The 15,771-nt window shown below is 36.5% G+C and overlaps 4 protein-coding genes across 5 annotated transcripts; 1 reads left to right on the top strand and 3 right to left on the bottom strand.

The window, feature by feature from the left end:
* Nucleotides 1–12: 12 nt before the first annotated feature.
* LOC108824454 (uncharacterized) lies at nucleotides 13–3,325 on the bottom strand. 2 transcript variants are annotated; one of them, XM_057011019.1, is made up of 14 exons: nucleotides 3,246–3,289; nucleotides 3,065–3,151; nucleotides 2,727–2,800; nucleotides 2,477–2,554; nucleotides 2,310–2,385; nucleotides 1,863–1,927; nucleotides 1,585–1,686; nucleotides 1,310–1,399; nucleotides 1,145–1,219; nucleotides 1,023–1,055; nucleotides 856–930; nucleotides 689–760; nucleotides 518–586; nucleotides 13–445 (listed from the first exon to the last, which is right to left on the bottom strand). In XM_057011019.1, the coding sequence occupies exons 2-14, from the start codon at nucleotides 3,105–3,107 to the stop codon at nucleotides 221–223; spliced, it is 1,077 nt and encodes a 358-aa protein (XP_056866999.1). In that variant the 5' UTR covers nucleotides 3,108–3,151; nucleotides 3,246–3,289; the 3' UTR covers nucleotides 13–220. The 2 variants fall into 2 exon arrangements, with proteins under 2 accessions (XP_056866999.1, XP_018453422.1); XM_018597920.2 differs by having other exon boundaries at nucleotides 3,065–3,325.
* Nucleotides 3,326–4,017: 692 nt separating this feature from the next.
* LOC108860963 (uncharacterized) lies at nucleotides 4,018–5,025 on the bottom strand. The gene has a single exon (XM_018634799.2). It carries the CDS (start codon nucleotides 4,866–4,868, stop codon nucleotides 4,197–4,199), a length of 672 nt encoding a protein of 223 aa, XP_018490301.1. The 5' UTR covers nucleotides 4,869–5,025; the 3' UTR covers nucleotides 4,018–4,196.
* Nucleotides 5,026–9,173: 4,148 nt separating this feature from the next.
* Nucleotides 9,174–11,826, top strand: LOC108817505 (3-oxoacyl-[acyl-carrier-protein] reductase 1, chloroplastic). Its single transcript, XM_018590254.2, has 11 exons — nucleotides 9,174–9,504; nucleotides 9,594–9,736; nucleotides 9,948–10,001; nucleotides 10,416–10,496; nucleotides 10,576–10,621; nucleotides 10,691–10,785; nucleotides 10,868–10,900; nucleotides 11,037–11,171; nucleotides 11,268–11,361; nucleotides 11,460–11,542; nucleotides 11,621–11,826. Exons 1-11 carry the CDS (start codon nucleotides 9,330–9,332, stop codon nucleotides 11,651–11,653), a joined length of 972 nt encoding a protein of 323 aa, XP_018445756.1. The 5' UTR covers nucleotides 9,174–9,329; the 3' UTR covers nucleotides 11,654–11,826.
* Nucleotides 11,827–12,325: 499 nt separating this feature from the next.
* LOC108852312 (lysine histidine transporter 2) lies at nucleotides 12,326–14,818 on the bottom strand. Its single transcript, XM_018625817.2, has 7 exons — nucleotides 14,540–14,818; nucleotides 14,068–14,451; nucleotides 13,218–13,611; nucleotides 13,021–13,126; nucleotides 12,847–12,938; nucleotides 12,682–12,750; nucleotides 12,326–12,594 (listed from the first exon to the last, which is right to left on the bottom strand). The coding sequence occupies exons 1-7, from the start codon at nucleotides 14,719–14,721 to the stop codon at nucleotides 12,496–12,498; spliced, it is 1,326 nt and encodes a 441-aa protein (XP_018481319.1). The 5' UTR covers nucleotides 14,722–14,818; the 3' UTR covers nucleotides 12,326–12,495.
* Between the last annotated feature and the right edge of the window lie 953 nt (nucleotides 14,819–15,771).

Genomic DNA, 15,771 nt, shown 5'->3' with positions numbered 1-15,771 from the left:
TGTGACCGAATCTAATCTTATAATCATCATTTGTAAATATAAAGCTGCATTCACTACAAAATTGTATGCAACGTTTATGACATTTTCTCCACTGAGCAAGGGACCGATCATAATAAACAGAGCAAAATGTATTCAACTTCTCTACTAGCACTTCTCCATTTCAGGTGTACTTGATCATTATATCTGAATGATCAAAACTCTCTTCTATATTGACAAGCCACTATAGGGGTCCAGTCGAGTTAGCAGCAGGCACTGCGTTCAACGCACTACGAGTCCTCCCTATTCTTGGCATTGAAAACATACTAAACAGGCCTGGACTTGTTGTTGTGTTTCCCTTGGCTTCTCCAGAATGTGTTCCATTGGAGAAAGTCTCACCGCTCCTAGGGCTTTCGCTTATATCCTTCAAACCAGGCATAGACTGAGTGTGGTGAAGTGGACCATGTGACTGTCCAAATGACTAAGTCAGTACTCTAGCACAACAGTAACAACAACTTGTGTGTAAGATACAAGGAGGTACCTGTTGAGCTCCATTAGGGGTTGACGGAGATTGGGATTCACGGGGAGAAGGAGGAGGCAAAGACAGAGTCTGCTAACACACCCAAACACAATAGGATCGTTAACAACCCCGATAACGTGATGGATAAATGAAATTCATTGCGAGACCAGATCAAAGATTTGACTCATTTACCCTTGATGATGGTGCCGCCACTGCCACAGGAGCTGGCTCAAGAGCTGGCACTGATGAAGTTGAAGGCAAAGCCTAAACATAAAATAAGTGGGTTGGTAAACAAGAGTAGAGAAAATAAAGTGTGGCCATTTCTCTTGAACTCAATGCATACTGGCAAATGATCTTGCCTCATTGGACTCTTGAATTCTTTTGTGCTCGAGACTCTGGGCATGCAGAGCTCCGACTCCTCTAAGCGTGAGATCCTTTAAGGAAGGTACAGAAACACAAATTCAATCAACATTGCCTGATTAACAAAACAAAATTTCCAACACTACAACTGTGACAAAGATGTTACCTGATTTCCCTCAATGCGAGAGACTTTGCTGGCCTGAAATTAAGAAGATAACAAGATCAACTCATACTGTTTAGGAGGAACAAACTGGTTTAAGATAAATGCGATCACTAAAATATACTCACCAGAGTTTCAACAGCCTCGAAAACAGACCTAACTTCATCCTTCATATTTGCGGTTCCATCCCGTAACTCAGTCACCTAAGCATTTTGATAAAACATTATCAAGAAATCATTAGAAAGCCTTGATCACAAGTAGAAGCGTTTGTATACATTCTCAATCTAACATACCTCTCTTCCTGTTTCTTTAATAATTACTGAACTTGCATCCAAAGTACGATCCATCCTGTCGATTTCTGAACCTAACTCCCGTTTTGTACCCTGCCATGAAATGTTAACATAATCAAAATGAGAAGAAAAAAAACAATTAATGTTCTGCAACTGAATTGAAGTAGTACTAGATCACTTGGATGGATTTAGCTCACAAGAGGAACCATCATAACTGACAAGAACAGAAGTTCAGTTGTCAAATCAAAAGATTATATAGGAAGGAAGTAAGAACTTACCGAGAGGGATGAATAAAAACCATCGATCTGGGTGCCAACATTATTGCATGCATCTGACAAGCTGCGCCTTGTTGCAAACATAAAATCTTCAAGTTTGAAGCCCTGAAAACGTTGCATAATGAATCAGTATTTTTAATAAAGAAAAATAAAATAAAACACAAACAAATGAGCCAGGTCAAAAGTATTTGGCAAGGAGAAGCCAAAGAATTGTGTTCTCCAATTTACAAACGAGCAAGTAACTATTTTCAAGTAGGCCAAACATGGCGATGTGTGATTACCTTCCACCAAACATATCCGTAGCCTATCACCCCAATAATAATGACCACACCATACTTTCTACTACCTGGAAATTAATGTAAAGAAATAATTAACTATTTTGCTTAAAGGCATTAACAGTAAACAGAAAATGATGTCACATTAATGAAATGACGTATTATATATAGCTTGGAACAAAATACTATAGTTCAGAACATAAGTCTGCTTGCTTTGATGCGTATAAGTTGCAAGAAACGAAAAAAAAGCCCTGAAAGTGGATACCATAAACGGATAAACCACAGCCAGAAAGATTAAAGATTGGGAAAGATTTTAGTGTCCTGCTTCATTTAATCAACATAACAGCCAAAACATATCACTCATTTTTTGACTTCTCACAGATTTTTAATGCAGAAGAATAGAGCAGATAGGAATATAAAACTTCAACGTAAAAAAAAAAAACTCTAAAGGACCTGATCCTCCAGTGGAAATTATAGTGATAGGTCTGTTTGAAGCCAGCAACTGCAATTCATGCCGAAGACTGTTAACCTGCAAGAAAAATTAGACAGGGAAATTCTAAGTCCTCCACTATCTAACAACTTACCCACTCCAGTAAGTAGATTCATATCACTAAACTAACCTGGGCTGTAAGTGCATCACTGTAAGGCTTGCTAGCTGACTTGGCAGGTTCTCCTTGTTTCAGTTGTCTAAATACCATCTGTCAAAGAGAAATAAGTACCAATTACCCGATTTTTTCTCCAAAAAACAGCGTCATCACACACATAAAGAATCGCCAAGTTTATCACCCCCACCCCCCACCCACAGTATGTTGAATAAAGAAAAGGTGAGAACTTTATGATGTCAGAAGATGGGTGAGCAAGCTTAAATACCTTAAAAGCACCGGAGACGAAACTGGACATATCTGGTAAGCCCCCATCTTTAGCAAGCACTGACCCAACAAGACCTAAAGCAAAAGGATACTTAAGTGAGCATTAAGCATGCGTAGTAAAATAAATCGATACATAAAGATACCAATATGTACTTTTTATGATTGTTGTGCAATCAAGCACATTGATCATTCTACAGGAACCAAAGGGTTTATTAAAAACCCTAACTTTATCGTCCTGACGTCACAATTGACGAACCCAATCAAAACCCGAGAAGGATTCGAGAAACGAGAAGTAGTAAATTCAGATCATAGAATAGAAAGCCTATGAATTGAACGGACCTGCACCGATGAGGATGGTGAGCTTCCCGAGCGGAAGAGCCATAATATGATGATGTTTGCCTAGAGAAGACGAATGCTCTTTTAACTCTGTGAGCTTGCACGGAAAAAAAAAGGATTACGATGGAGGAGGAAGCTGCATCAGAAGAAGATTCGAGAAGAGAATTGGTTAGAAGAGAAGAACTTCGGAGGTAGGTAAAAATCGCCGAGCTCTTGCGACGGCGCGAGGCGGGGGGAGAGAGAGAGAATAGAGACAAGATTTCGAGGCGACAGTGTTGGTCAAGTGACTTGAGAAACAATTATTTTCTTTATGGGCCGAAAATATCAAAATGGGCTGTGGGAAAAGGCTCATTAGCATGAGGTTATTTTTTGTTGGTTTGTTTTTAATTCGAGAAAACACATAGCCTTCCTTTAGAGGAAGAGGACACACGGGTTTACAAGATCCCGATCTAAATTTGAGTTTACAGACTAGAATCAAATCATATTATTGAGTGTTCATGGTTTTGTTACGCACTCACATTAATTCTTGTTTGAACATCCATAGCGGTATGCGTATTATAGTCTCTAATCAATAGTAAAGAGACGGTCCCTGTCCACTATACACATACCAATCTCTCGTTATTGGTTGGTTAGCTAGCATACCAACCGGCCGATTTGTCTTTTGTTTTTGTTTTTTTTTTTCTCGGTAAGAATTTTGCCACTAAAGATAAAAGTTTCTTAATTTTGAATTGTGACGTGGATCCTATGTCTTTACGTTCCAAATTTTAAACAGAGTAGCAAGGGAAAGTACGAAAGAGAACCTACAAAACCTGAAGAGAATCATACAGTTTCAAAGCTCTGAAACCAATTACCAACTCTTCAGAAAATTGAGGATGCTCTCAAATTGGAAGCAGTAATAAATTTAGATGATATTGCCTGCTGCATTTTTTTAAACAAAAGAGAGAAAAATATATATATACAGCAACATATTTTTTTTCATTATTTCAGTATTATACAATAACATAACTAGGCAGTATTATACAATAACATAACTAGGTGGTTTTTATATCAAATACTGTATTTTATATAAAAAGCATTTAGCTCAAAAAAAAAAAACAAGCATTTGTTTTTAAAATAAGCCGAAGATGCCTTCTTTCTATGGGTTCGGACTCCAAAGTCGCCAGAAACGGGAATTGAATAAACCCAGCACGTCCGGTAACACTTTCCTCGCCAAACCCTTGTGCCCAGTCGCCGCCGCCACGGGAAACCTCAGCATTTCCGTTGACTTTTCCGGTGATTTCACTTCATCGCTAGGCACCACCAACACGGGTTCCGTGACTTCACTAGCAATCGGTGATTCTTCAACACGGCGACGACTTGTTGATCTATCCTTCTTCTTCTTCTTCTTCTTAACTCCTTCTCTCATGCCGTTTGATATCTGGGAAGCAGCGGAGCTATTACTATTATTCTCGAGATGATCTTCGAAAGCTTCGATGATCTGGTGGATGAGCTCGCGGTTAGGGGAAGAGTCCCATCGAAACCAGTAACTCATGTAGCAATCGAAACATTCGCAATCCAAAACCGGAGATTTCTTGTTCCTCGAATCACAAGAGGTTCTTCCTGTGGAGGTGGTGGTGGTGGTTTTGAGTGACCTAGTGATTAAGTAAGCAAGGACTTGTTTGTCTTCTGGGGAGAGAGCCGAGACGAGAACGAGAATCACCGCGGGGAGAAGCTTCAGGACAGAGAGACAGTCTTCTCCTCTTGAAGAAGAAGATGGTGGAGGCGGGGAAGGAGATGGGTGCACTTTACCTTTGCTCTTCGTTCTCATGGCTGATTCTTTGAGGGACGATGAACTAACGAACTAGTCGAAGCTTTATAGAAAGAGAAGAGAGCGTTTTCTTTGCTGCGTTGATTAAATTGTTTTTTGGATTGGAGAGTGAGATGGTCATAGCGTATTTTTCCATGTTTTGTTTATTCTTCTCCTAGTAGTATTATTTTACCTGCGGCCTGATCTTGTGCGTATGCCTCACGTCCTTTATTTTATTATTATTTTATTTAATTAATTAATTAATTGTTTCCCCGTTTTGGACGGCAAACATATTCCTCTCTTTTTTTTTGGTTTTGACAATTTCAGTAAACGCGACGTTGAGAGTGCTGACTTGGTCGGGAAACTTGCTGCAACATGTCATCCTCTGTTATGCAACTATACATATTTAGGTGTGGCCGGTACTTACATTTATAGTGTTAGTTTGCACTCGTGTTATTTTGATACTGATAGCGAAAAGCTTTAAGGATCAATGTGTGTTTTGGTGATGAGAAGTAGGTTTTGCTGAGTGATTCATTTCTCTTGTAACAAAAAAATGACCTCCAGCAGTTACCTTTCATATTATGTATTCACTGTTGTTCAAAACTTCAAACACTCTAGAAAAGTACCAGGCTATACTGACTATCTCGAAAAGTACCAGGCTATACTTGGCTAAAAAGTGCAAAGTAATAGAATATGTCAGGCTATTGCTAAAGATGATGAAGACTAGTAGCAGAACCAGGGATGTTGTTTTTCATTTTTCAAAACTGAAGGGTATAGGAGGAGGTCTCGTTGCTCATGATCTACTACAAGGAGAATTTGTTTTGCAGGTATCAATATTTCTCGTTTTAATTTGTTCTATACACCGTAGCTTTGGCGTTTAATCGTTTTCTGAATAGCAGATTCCATACTATCCACCACAGTAGAGTCTTATCTGGTTTCAGTCCGGAGGTATTTACTGTCCCTATCGCTACACGCCTACACCTTTATGGTTTCAGTTTTGTCCCAACTGTGACCAAATTTCAGTGGTGGTTTTGTTTGTCATGTTGATACGTGTGACTCGCACGTATCGCGTTGGATCAAAATAAAGGGAAAGATAGATAACGATTGTATTAGAATAGAACTGTTTACAAGAACCTTTGAGAGAATTAACAATGGAGTCTCTCACCTCCCCTACACATAAGTGATCTAATCTCTAGATCATCCTCACACAAAGGCACACACAGACACACTCTTAGTAATAGGCAAGGTCACACAGGCCATACACCTCTCCACGTGGTCTGTTGACGGATCCCTGCGTTGACTGCTTTATTTCTTATTCTAGAAGCTAGCTTGCCAAGATAAAAACCAACTCTTATTTTTGGGCTAAATGATTCTTCCAAGACCTCTTGGGCCTTGTTGATGAGAATAACACACGTAACACATGTGCAAGATGCTGATATTCAATTTGGTGGGCCATATGAGCTTTGGGACTTGGATGTTGCTGATATTAAGCCATGGGTCATGCACGCTGAAGTTTGCTGAGAAATTCATGTGCTGTGTGAGAACAGAGTGATAGTTGCTGGTGATGCTGCTCACCGGTTCCCTCCAACGGTGGCACGTGCCCCCTAATATTATCAATATTACCGATTTTATATGTAAAAATACAAAGAAATCAGCTTAGACGTGATGGTCTAACGTTGTACACCCTTAATATCTCAACTTCGATTAACCGATTTTGATACGATACTAGATGCTGATCTATCCTAATACGATACTAGATGCTGATCTATCCTTAAAGGACGGGAATATGTTTTGTTTTATATTTTTTTTTGAAATTTAATTTTATATTTATGTTTTTTTCGTAATCATATTTATGTTTCTCTTTGAAATTATATTTGTGTAAATTACTTTTTTTTTAATTATTATTAACTTTTTTATAACTGTATTGAATTATTGATGTTGAATAACTATACACTTTTTTTTTGTAACACGAATAACTATACACTTATGCCATAACAATTTAACATATTAATTTTATACTTCATTCATAAATAGTTATTCCTTTTTTTAAAAAATAACAAAGTTTAGTTACAATTTTGTTTAGTAATAAAATAGTAACTTAAAAGATAAAGTTATATGTTTTCATTTAAGTTTTATGGATTTATTTCATATATAATTATAATAACATTATTATTACACATAATATTACACCAAACAAAAAAAAATATTACACATTATAATTTGTTATGCAATTAAAGTGGGTTTTGTAAATCAAAGTCCATGGCCCAATTTTTTATCATCTCCGTATTGTTAAAATGGGTAATAATAATACCAAATATTATGCAGTTAGAAATGGTGGTTATATCTGATGCAGTTATTTATTTTTAAAGTATAGATCGTGTATTAGATTTTCTTAAGTATAAATTATTGGAAATAATTAATTGGACCAAACTTCTATTAACTGGTCATAATTTTTAATTTAATGGTATTGATCCATTATTAAATTTTGCACCAACTAAAAAAACTATTCTAGATTCTCTCCTGTGTATTAGATTTTTTAAGTATAGATTATTGGAAATCTATACTATTAAAAGAGGAACATTCTGAAAAAATCTACTTAAATAAAGTTGTTGCACCCTTTCATTAGACTAACCATTTTGATATATTCCCTTATATTTCTCTAGCTATATCTATATATTTCTCTAACTATATTTATACTATTAGTTACACTCACATCTCATAATTCAGCGTATATTTAGGGGCAAATAATATTGCCTACTACAACTAATAATTTCCTTAACAACAAATTTAAGAATATTCTACGTACATATTTTTATTATTATTCAATTAATACAGAGAAAAAGTCATAGTGAAAGGAGATGACTGTAACAAACGTATTAATAATTTTTGATAATTTAATATTCAACATATATAGTTTTGGATCCTACATAGATAACCAAACATAATACAACTTTTTTTTCTTTTTCTTCATTCGATATATATATATACCTTAGTGTGTTCATTTTACTTATTAAGTGACAGGTGTTGACATAATAATTTTTGAAAAATATTTATTATAGTAATTTTCAATGGTGGGTTTTTCGGTTTTTCGAGATTTTAATTAATAGGTTTCCATTAAATCTGATTTTTATAAAACATATCAGTTGATATAACTTCTAACAAAATGTTGCATGAAGAACATAAGCATGTCTGGATTATACACAACCACCGGGTTCACCGGTGCGGCCGCGAATCCAGATCAGATATAAAACACTTCTTATATCTTAATTCGTCTATAAATCACATATGTACTCCACAAAAATGAGCTAAATAGTTTGTAAAAATAGAATGCTTCTTCACACCATTTAAATGTAGATGCACTATTAATCTTGAGCATTCGGCTTCGGTTCTAAAAATTCAGGAACCGTCCAGATATTTACAAAGTTCTGTTTGGTTTTAGTTGAATTATTTCAGTTTTTTGTTTGGTCCAGTAGAATAGTTTAGACCGGCTAATATACAAAAAAAAATTCTAGGTTCAATTTAATTCCAGTTCGATTATGTTTTTTCAGGTAATTAATGATTTATAGATAGAAATATTGGATAATTTTGGAGGGGGGGGGTTAGTTTAAATTTCAAGTGATTCGGGTTTTTTGGATAAAAATATCAGATAATTAAGATAATTTATAATAATTTGAATAAAAATTAGGGTTATTCGGTTTATAAATAATATTTTAGGATACATTTATTTAGATAATAAATACAATTAATATTTTAAGTACATAATTTATATTTTAATAGTTCAGGTACCCATTTTTCTAGGTTTGGTTTCAAATTTTGGTTCCACAAATATATGATTTTCTCAGTTATTTATAAAATTTAGTTCAATTTCTGTTTTGGGTTTTTCAGTTTAGTACGGTTCAATTTGCGATTCTGAATAAATATATCTAAGTCTATGCATTATCTTTTATAGAAATTCATTAAAAAGATATTTAACTAAAAAATAAACCTGCGCTTTCTAAGCGCGGGTCAAAATCTAGTAATTAATTAGACCAAACTTCTATTAACTGGTCATGATTTTAATTTAATAGTATTGATCCATTATTAAATTTTGCACCAACTAAAAAAACTATTCTAGATTCTTCCCTGGTTATGCATTGGCTCTTCTCAATCCCCCTGGGTAAATCGTGAAAACCGATTAAACGAAAAGTTGGTTTGGTGTGATTGATTGATTATATACGGGTTGGTTAACTACAAATTGAGAAAACCCTTAAAACCGATCCGGTCCGGTTCAATCTAGTCTGGCTGGCCGTCTAAATCCAACAACTCACTACCAACTAAACACTGCACAAGAAGAAGCACAACCTCGTCCGTATCGCTTTTCCAATTAAATATTCCAACACTCTCGTCTCGCCCTCTCTCTCTTACACAGTGTCGATCTTTACGAGGTTCGCTAGTTCGGACTCCCTTCTCTACCTCCTCCGCTCTCACCGTATTCTCCCTTCGATGGCAACCACCACCGTCGCAGCAGCAGCAACAAAGCTCACCTCCTTGAGATCCGCCAGGAACCTCGGCATCCACGAGATCTGCCAGGTCCGTCAATGGTCTCCTCTTCAGTCCGCAATGCCTCGTTACGGAATGCTCCGATGCGGATCGGGACAGTCCTTTGCAACATCCACCGGTATTTTCAATTCCTTCCGCCCGTTTCACTTAAAAGATCCGTTCCCTCCATTTCTCATTATATTATTATGACAATAATCTCACACGCAGTTGTGAAAGCTCAAGCGACGGCTGTTGAGCAATCGACGGGTGAAGCTGTTCCGAAAGTGGAGTCTCCTGTGGTCGTTGTCACTGGTGCCTCTAGAGGGATTGGTAAAGCTATTGCTCTTTCCTTGGGCAAAGCCGGCTGCAAGGTTTGGTCTTTTTGATTAAGAGTTTCATTGTTTACAGATTTTGTCTGAAAAATACATTCGATTTGCACTAAGTTTGATTGAAGTTTCTCTCCGTAGACCCATAAGCCTTGGTTATCTGTGTAGTTTGGCTTGAGTTTAATAGTGTTTTAGTTGTACTACAGAAAAGAAAAAGAAACGGTCTAATGCTTAAACATTGTGTTTCTGGTTGCAGGTGTTGGTGAACTATGCTAGGTCAGCAAAGGAGGCTGAGGAAGTTTCCAAACAGGTGACTGCCATTTTGTTTTCCGTATCATTCTGTGTGCTGCTTTGGTTTCGCAGCTCTTTCCTTGTTTTCTGTTTCGAGGAAATCACTTTATACCAATATTCATAGGGAGTTTGAGTATAGGGATAATTTTACTGGTACATAGAGAAAGAAATGTGTCAGCTTTTATGCTGAACAATGAATCTTTGAGAACTTTTTCAGTTTCTGAGACGCACTGAATTACAACTGGAAATTTCTTTCATTGTTATGTTTCTTGTCAACGAATGTGTTTGTGATGCTCTCTCAATCCACACTGCTAAACTAGAGTTTTTACCCATCTGTTATTTGACAAATATCATCTGCAGTCAATAGTGTTTTTCCTCTACCATGTCGGCATCCTCCATTTTGACTGACATTTATACTCTTATGGAAATGTAGATTGAAGCGTATGGTGGCCAAGCTATTACTTTTGGGGGTGATGTCTCAAAAGAAGCTGATGTGGAAGCCATGATGAAAACCGTATGTGATGAAAGCTGTACACTATCTTTTATCCTTCTCCTACATTTTATCAATCTTCTTTTGTATAATATTTCTGCAGGCTATTGATGCATGGGGAACCATTGATGTCGTCGTTAACAATGCAGGTATATGAAATTAAAACCTTGCTTCTTCTTTGATTTTACTGTCCACTGACATGGCTACATAATTTTCAGGAATCACTCGGGATACCTTGTTGATTCGCATGAAGAAGTCACAATGGGATGAAGTGATCGATTTGAATCTCACTGGAGTGTTTCTCTGTACCCAGGTTTGTGTTCCTGCGCACCCTGCTGAAATTTTGATACTCATCAGAATCTCTGGGTCTGTAACTCATAATTTACTCTCTGTAGGCAGCAACAAAGATCATGATGAAGAAGAGAAAGGTATTTATTTACTTACTTCGCTTCAGCTTCTACATTTTCTTGCGTTTGCCATCTGCCGTATCGGTTTTCATTTGAGCTCCTCTAGGATATTAAGATGTGATGTAAAAGACAAGTCTGAATGCATATGATCTTGCAGGGAAGAATCATCAACATAGCGTCAGTTGTTGGTCTCATTGGTAACATTGGCCAAGCAAACTATGCTGCTGCTAAAGCTGGAGTTATTGGGTTCTCCAAGACTGCCGCCAGAGAGGGTGCGAGCAGGAATATTAATGTATGTGACCTCTCATCCTCATCACACTCCTCTTTTTTTTTCATTCCATAGACAAGATATTAAACATGGTCCGTCGAAAATGTGATCTATTTACAGGTCAACGTGGTTTGTCCTGGATTCATTGCATCTGACATGACTGCCAAGCTTGGAGAAGACATGGAAAAGAAAATCTTGGGAACAATCCCATTAGGTAATGGATAGTTTAATTTTGCGAGCAATTTATGTGGGTTAGGGATGTATTGAGACATCAAAATAGTCTGAGACAAAGCAAATCGGTTTGATTTTCAGGACGGTATGGACAACCGGAAGATGTGGCTGGCTTGGTAGAATTCTTGGCTCTCAGTCCTGCAGCCAGTTACATTACCGGACAGGTTACCTCAAACTCCTATCAAAACCTATATTAGATTATGCTATCGGCCTAACGTTGGTTAATATCATTGGTTTTGCAGTCATTCACCATTGATGGAGGTATTGCTATCTAGGCATTGAGGTTTTGTTCAGATTTGCTTTTGTGTTTTGGTAAAACGGACAAAAGTTGAGTTTATTCTGGAACTTGGTCGGATTTCTGTTCTGCGGATTCTGTTTGGAGAGAAATCTAAAACGCATTGCCTAAACTAATAAGTTACGTAATATATATTTTTTTCGTTTTGCTAAAGCGTAAATATCATTTTCAGAAAATAATCTTGAGGTTAATTGATTATCAACATATAAGACCTAAACTTGATTCCAAAGCAAAAGAAAAATAAAAAACATGGAATTTGCACCCAATCAAAACTGAAGCCGTTTTGCTTGGGTGCAAACTGAACTATCTACAAATACGATGTAATCTTGAAGAGTTCAAAGCCTGTTTCTACTCTATTAGATTGAAATAATGGAAGCCTGTTTTGCACTTGGTCTGACACTTGAAAAGTTTGAAGTTAGCACCACAAAACCACACCCACAAGAAACATAAACACAAGGTTTATAATTTCTTTTTTTGCCAACCTTTGAAGCGACAAAAAGATACATATAGCTTCAAGTAACAAAACACTTGTTTAACATTTTGAAATATAATCTTTTGTTTTAGTAAATAACACTGCATCTAGATTTGATGATCTAGTAAAGTAGTAATCAAGTTCCCATACGTCAACTCATGCAGTTACGAAATAACAAAAGAACTAGAATATGGAGTTTTTCATATAAAAGCAGCAGATACATGACTTACGAGTCTTAAACTATACTAAAATCTTAAAAGTAACAAAACGGACAGTCATAGAAAACGAGACTGGCCGTGGCTTATTTTCTTATATCTACTTTACTTTTTTTTTGTGGTATAAGAAGAAATCTAAGAGAAGAACTTGTAGGTGCTTGCGTTGACAATGATGGTTCTGAGGCCACCAATGGGTGCTATGACCGTCAAAATAACTCCTACTATAATGCAGAACTGCAATTTTTATTTACACCAAAGAAAAAATTATTGGTGTACAAGAATAAACAAGAGCTAAAGATACATTGGTAAGAAAGAACATACCCAGTTACTTATCCAGGATAGACTGAACTTCTTAGGTTTCTTGAGAATGAGCCAAATAATGCATGGAAGCTGCAATTGCAATATTAATGTGTGTTATAGTCGTAAATCACAAGTTCATTTTCTGACAAGAAAGAATGAAACAAATGAATGTTAGGAGTATTATACGTAGTAAGTTGTTGGGGCGAATGCAAATCCTCCAAAGAAGCCGAGTAGTCCACCAAAGAACGGGATACATATCGCGATGAACATAGTGAAAGCTGAACGGTCCAATGCAAAAAAAAAATCAGATAAATGGATATACAGAATAGCTCTAACGAGTGAGGAATGCATGTGGCTTACCAACATAAATACTACGAGTGATGAAGCGAAGTTTGAAGGAAGGATTGAAATTCATCTTCTTGACCAAAACGGTTTCAAGCATGTCAAACACTGGCATTGCAAAGATCTGTCTCCACAAAGTTGTTCAGAGAGAATATCAATATTCATGGTATATTTCTTGATTTAATCAGTGATAAAATATCTAGAATGTGAAAGACCTGATAGCTTCCAATGACATGGACCACCACAAACGAGTTAGCTATTGCAATAAGCCATACAGGCTTCTCCAAAGTCATTAGAACGTTGTCGTCAACGCTGTTTCCAAAGATCCAATAGCCGAGGAACGCTACAGGGAAGTAGCAAATGGCGACTATGATGTAGGCTACAAGGACTCCTCTCCACATTGGAGCCTTGGATGGTATCTCCGGTGTCGAAGGAATCGTGGCTTGAATCTCCAGCACAACGTTGTGACCTGCGTATGCAAAAGCCACATCTCCCAACGCGTTCAAGAAGTTGAATACATTTCCAGGCGTTGTCGAGGCTCTAGGCGAGTAGTCTACATCTGGACGAACTCCTTTGTTCACTGATGCAGTCCATGCAATAGTTGAGTAACTGTTGATGCATCACACAAAACCATATCATCAAACCAAATATATGATCACTGTAAATTTTCAAATTAAATGGTCATCAAACGTAACTTTCAGGTTACTGAAAACCTAATATAAATGGCCATAAAACTGGTTAGGTTTCCGTTCAAGTTATACAATACTCTATCCTTTAATTTCTATAGCACTCATATATTAAAATTATAATAGAATAGTCACAATTAAATTTATTATTTAATTTTAGAATACATTTTTCAATAACTATCAACTACAATATTTAATTAATTAAAATATTAATGTTATGTAAAAATTATAACTTATTAATATTAACTAAGATAATATCTTATAATAGAATAAAAATCTAGAAATCTATTTCGTAGAACAAAAAATATCTAGAAATCTATTTTCCTGAAAAGGTGGGAGTAAAAACTTAACGATAAATGTGTGTGTTTAAGATACTTACGATAGGGACATAACGGCAGCTGCGAGTGAGATGACGGAGATGGAGTTAAAGTTTGGTAGGTGAGAGATAACGAAGTGGATAGAAGCAAAGATCATGATCCAATACGTAGTTTTGATGTCTTTGCAATCAGAGCAGAGGAGTTCATGGACTTTCTTGAGAGATTGACCTCCGGTGACCATATAAACGATGTCTACACCGACCTCCACGATTAGTTGTTGAGGCACAATGATCCAAAGGCCAAGCTTTTCGCCAAAAGCTTCTTGGCCTAGCTCGTGATATCTATCAAACCTCTTCCCAGGTACCATCTCGTGCATCTCCACCATTTGCCACAGTGTGTACAAAGTTATGAGCCATGACATTATCATCAACGTCACGCCAGGTCCCCTTGTGAATGATCAACAACAAGTTTTTATTAAAATGTCTAAAAATATTAGATAATCGAATATATAATGAATACTACAAGTCAAAGTACCATCCGAGATTGGACATGGCGTAGGGCAAGCTGAGTACACCAGCACCAACCATGGCAGTGACATTGTGAAATGCAGAGTACCACCACTTGGCGTTTCTTGAGGATGTGATCGGTAACCAATCGTCGACTTTCTTCTGCTTCGCAGCAGCAATCTCACTCGCTGAGGTTTCGTTATTCCGCATATCGTTCTATAAGCGATACTCTTTTTCAGATATGGAGAGAACTAGAGAGAGAGGAGGCTATTAAGAAGATTTAAGGATCAGAATGAAGATGAGATCGTTATGTAATATATAAGAGTTGGATCAAGTCTCGGGATTCTCTCGCTTGGAATTATCTAACTTTATTATTCGAAGATTTACTTCTTGTAATAAATAGATTACAGTTTCTAGTTGTTTGTATGTGTTACTAATGTTGTGGTCTTTCTCCGTTATACAAGGCAACTAGAGCTGAGAAAACTCATGCTCAACTCGCGCCTTTCTGTATCCAATGACTAAAATACCCCGATTGTTCTGTTTTATTCTCTCTTGTTGTGTATGGTTCTTTTGTAACTTCATAACTTTGACGAAGCTGCATGGTTTTTATATTTATTTCTTTACGATAAAGCTGCGATTTACTCATTCAGATCACCTGATTTCAACGAGTATTTTGCTTTTAAAAAGAAAATAGTATTTATTCATGAACCATTTCTTTTTGGAATTGTATATATCTTAACAATATAATCGGATATTTTATGCCGACTTGGTTAAAAGATATAATTGTATCATTTCTTAGAAGATATTTTTTTTACTAAACCTGAAAAATATATAAATTTGCATCCGGATAATCCCAACAAAAAAAAGATTTACTGAGATGCAACTAACTTTTTTTGCCCTTTTTTCCAAAAAAAAAAAAAAAAAAAAAAATTTTTTTAATCAAACAAACTTGCATTTTCTAAAAGAGCCTAGATTCCAAAAACAGAGTTTGGAGTATACAAAGCAGGCGCTGATTTTGTCACGGAATCAGCGTCGGAATTAAAGTTGCAAGAAATAAAATCGAAAGAGATAACATCAAAGAAAGAGACAAAGTGATAGATCTCAAATATGATATCGAACAGTTCCGGTCGATGCCCTCCTGTTTTCAACAAGTTTTAATCAGAGAAAGTGAATCCGTAAAAACCACCAGGGATCGAACGTTTGAGTAAACAGAAAGAAACACCGCGCAATGAACAGCTAAGGCTAAGGCTTCTGCCAGTA

Source organism: Raphanus sativus, chromosome 1 (genome assembly GCF_000801105.2).
Source record: "Raphanus sativus cultivar WK10039 chromosome 1, ASM80110v3, whole genome shotgun sequence".
Classification (NCBI taxonomy): domain Eukaryota; kingdom Viridiplantae; phylum Streptophyta; class Magnoliopsida; order Brassicales; family Brassicaceae; genus Raphanus; species Raphanus sativus.
Note: the sequence above shows the minus strand (reverse complement) of the source record. Positions and strands in the feature narration are given on the sequence as shown.

Excerpts from the sequence above, each read along its gene's own strand:
- LOC108824454 (XM_018597920.2), bottom strand. The coding sequence starts at position 3,107 with ATGGCTCTTCCGCTCGGGAAGCTCACCATCCTCATCGGTGCAG. Across the intron at positions 1,687-1,862 it reads ACGGATATGTTTGGTGGAAG|GGCTTCAAACTTGAAGATTT; the intron begins GTAATCACACAT and ends CAACGTTTTCAG. Across the intron at positions 1,056-1,144 it reads TCGAGGCTGTTGAAACTCTG|GCCAGCAAAGTCTCTCGCAT; the intron begins GTGAGTATATTT and ends TCTTAATTTCAG.
- LOC108860963 (XM_018634799.2), bottom strand. The coding sequence starts at position 4,868 with ATGAGAACGAAGAGCAAAGGTAAAGTGCACCCATCTCCTTCCCCGCCT.
- LOC108817505 (XM_018590254.2), top strand. The coding sequence starts at position 9,330 with ATGGCAACCACCACCGTCGCAGCAGCAGCAACAAAGCTCACCTCCTTG. Across the intron at positions 10,786-10,867 it reads GAGTGTTTCTCTGTACCCAG|GCAGCAACAAAGATCATGAT; the intron begins GTTTGTGTTCCT and ends TACTCTCTGTAG. Across the intron at positions 11,362-11,459 it reads CTTGGGAACAATCCCATTAG|GACGGTATGGACAACCGGAA; the intron begins GTAATGGATAGT and ends TTTGATTTTCAG.
- LOC108852312 (XM_018625817.2), bottom strand. The coding sequence starts at position 14,721 with ATGCGGAATAACGAAACCTCAGCGAGTGAGATTGCTGCTGCGAAGCAG. Across the intron at positions 13,127-13,217 it reads ATGTCATTGGAAGCTATCAG|ATCTTTGCAATGCCAGTGTT; the intron begins GTCTTTCACATT and ends TTGTGGAGACAG. Across the intron at positions 12,595-12,681 it reads TATCCTGGATAAGTAACTGG|TTCTGCATTATAGTAGGAGT; the intron begins GTATGTTCTTTC and ends TAAAAATTGCAG.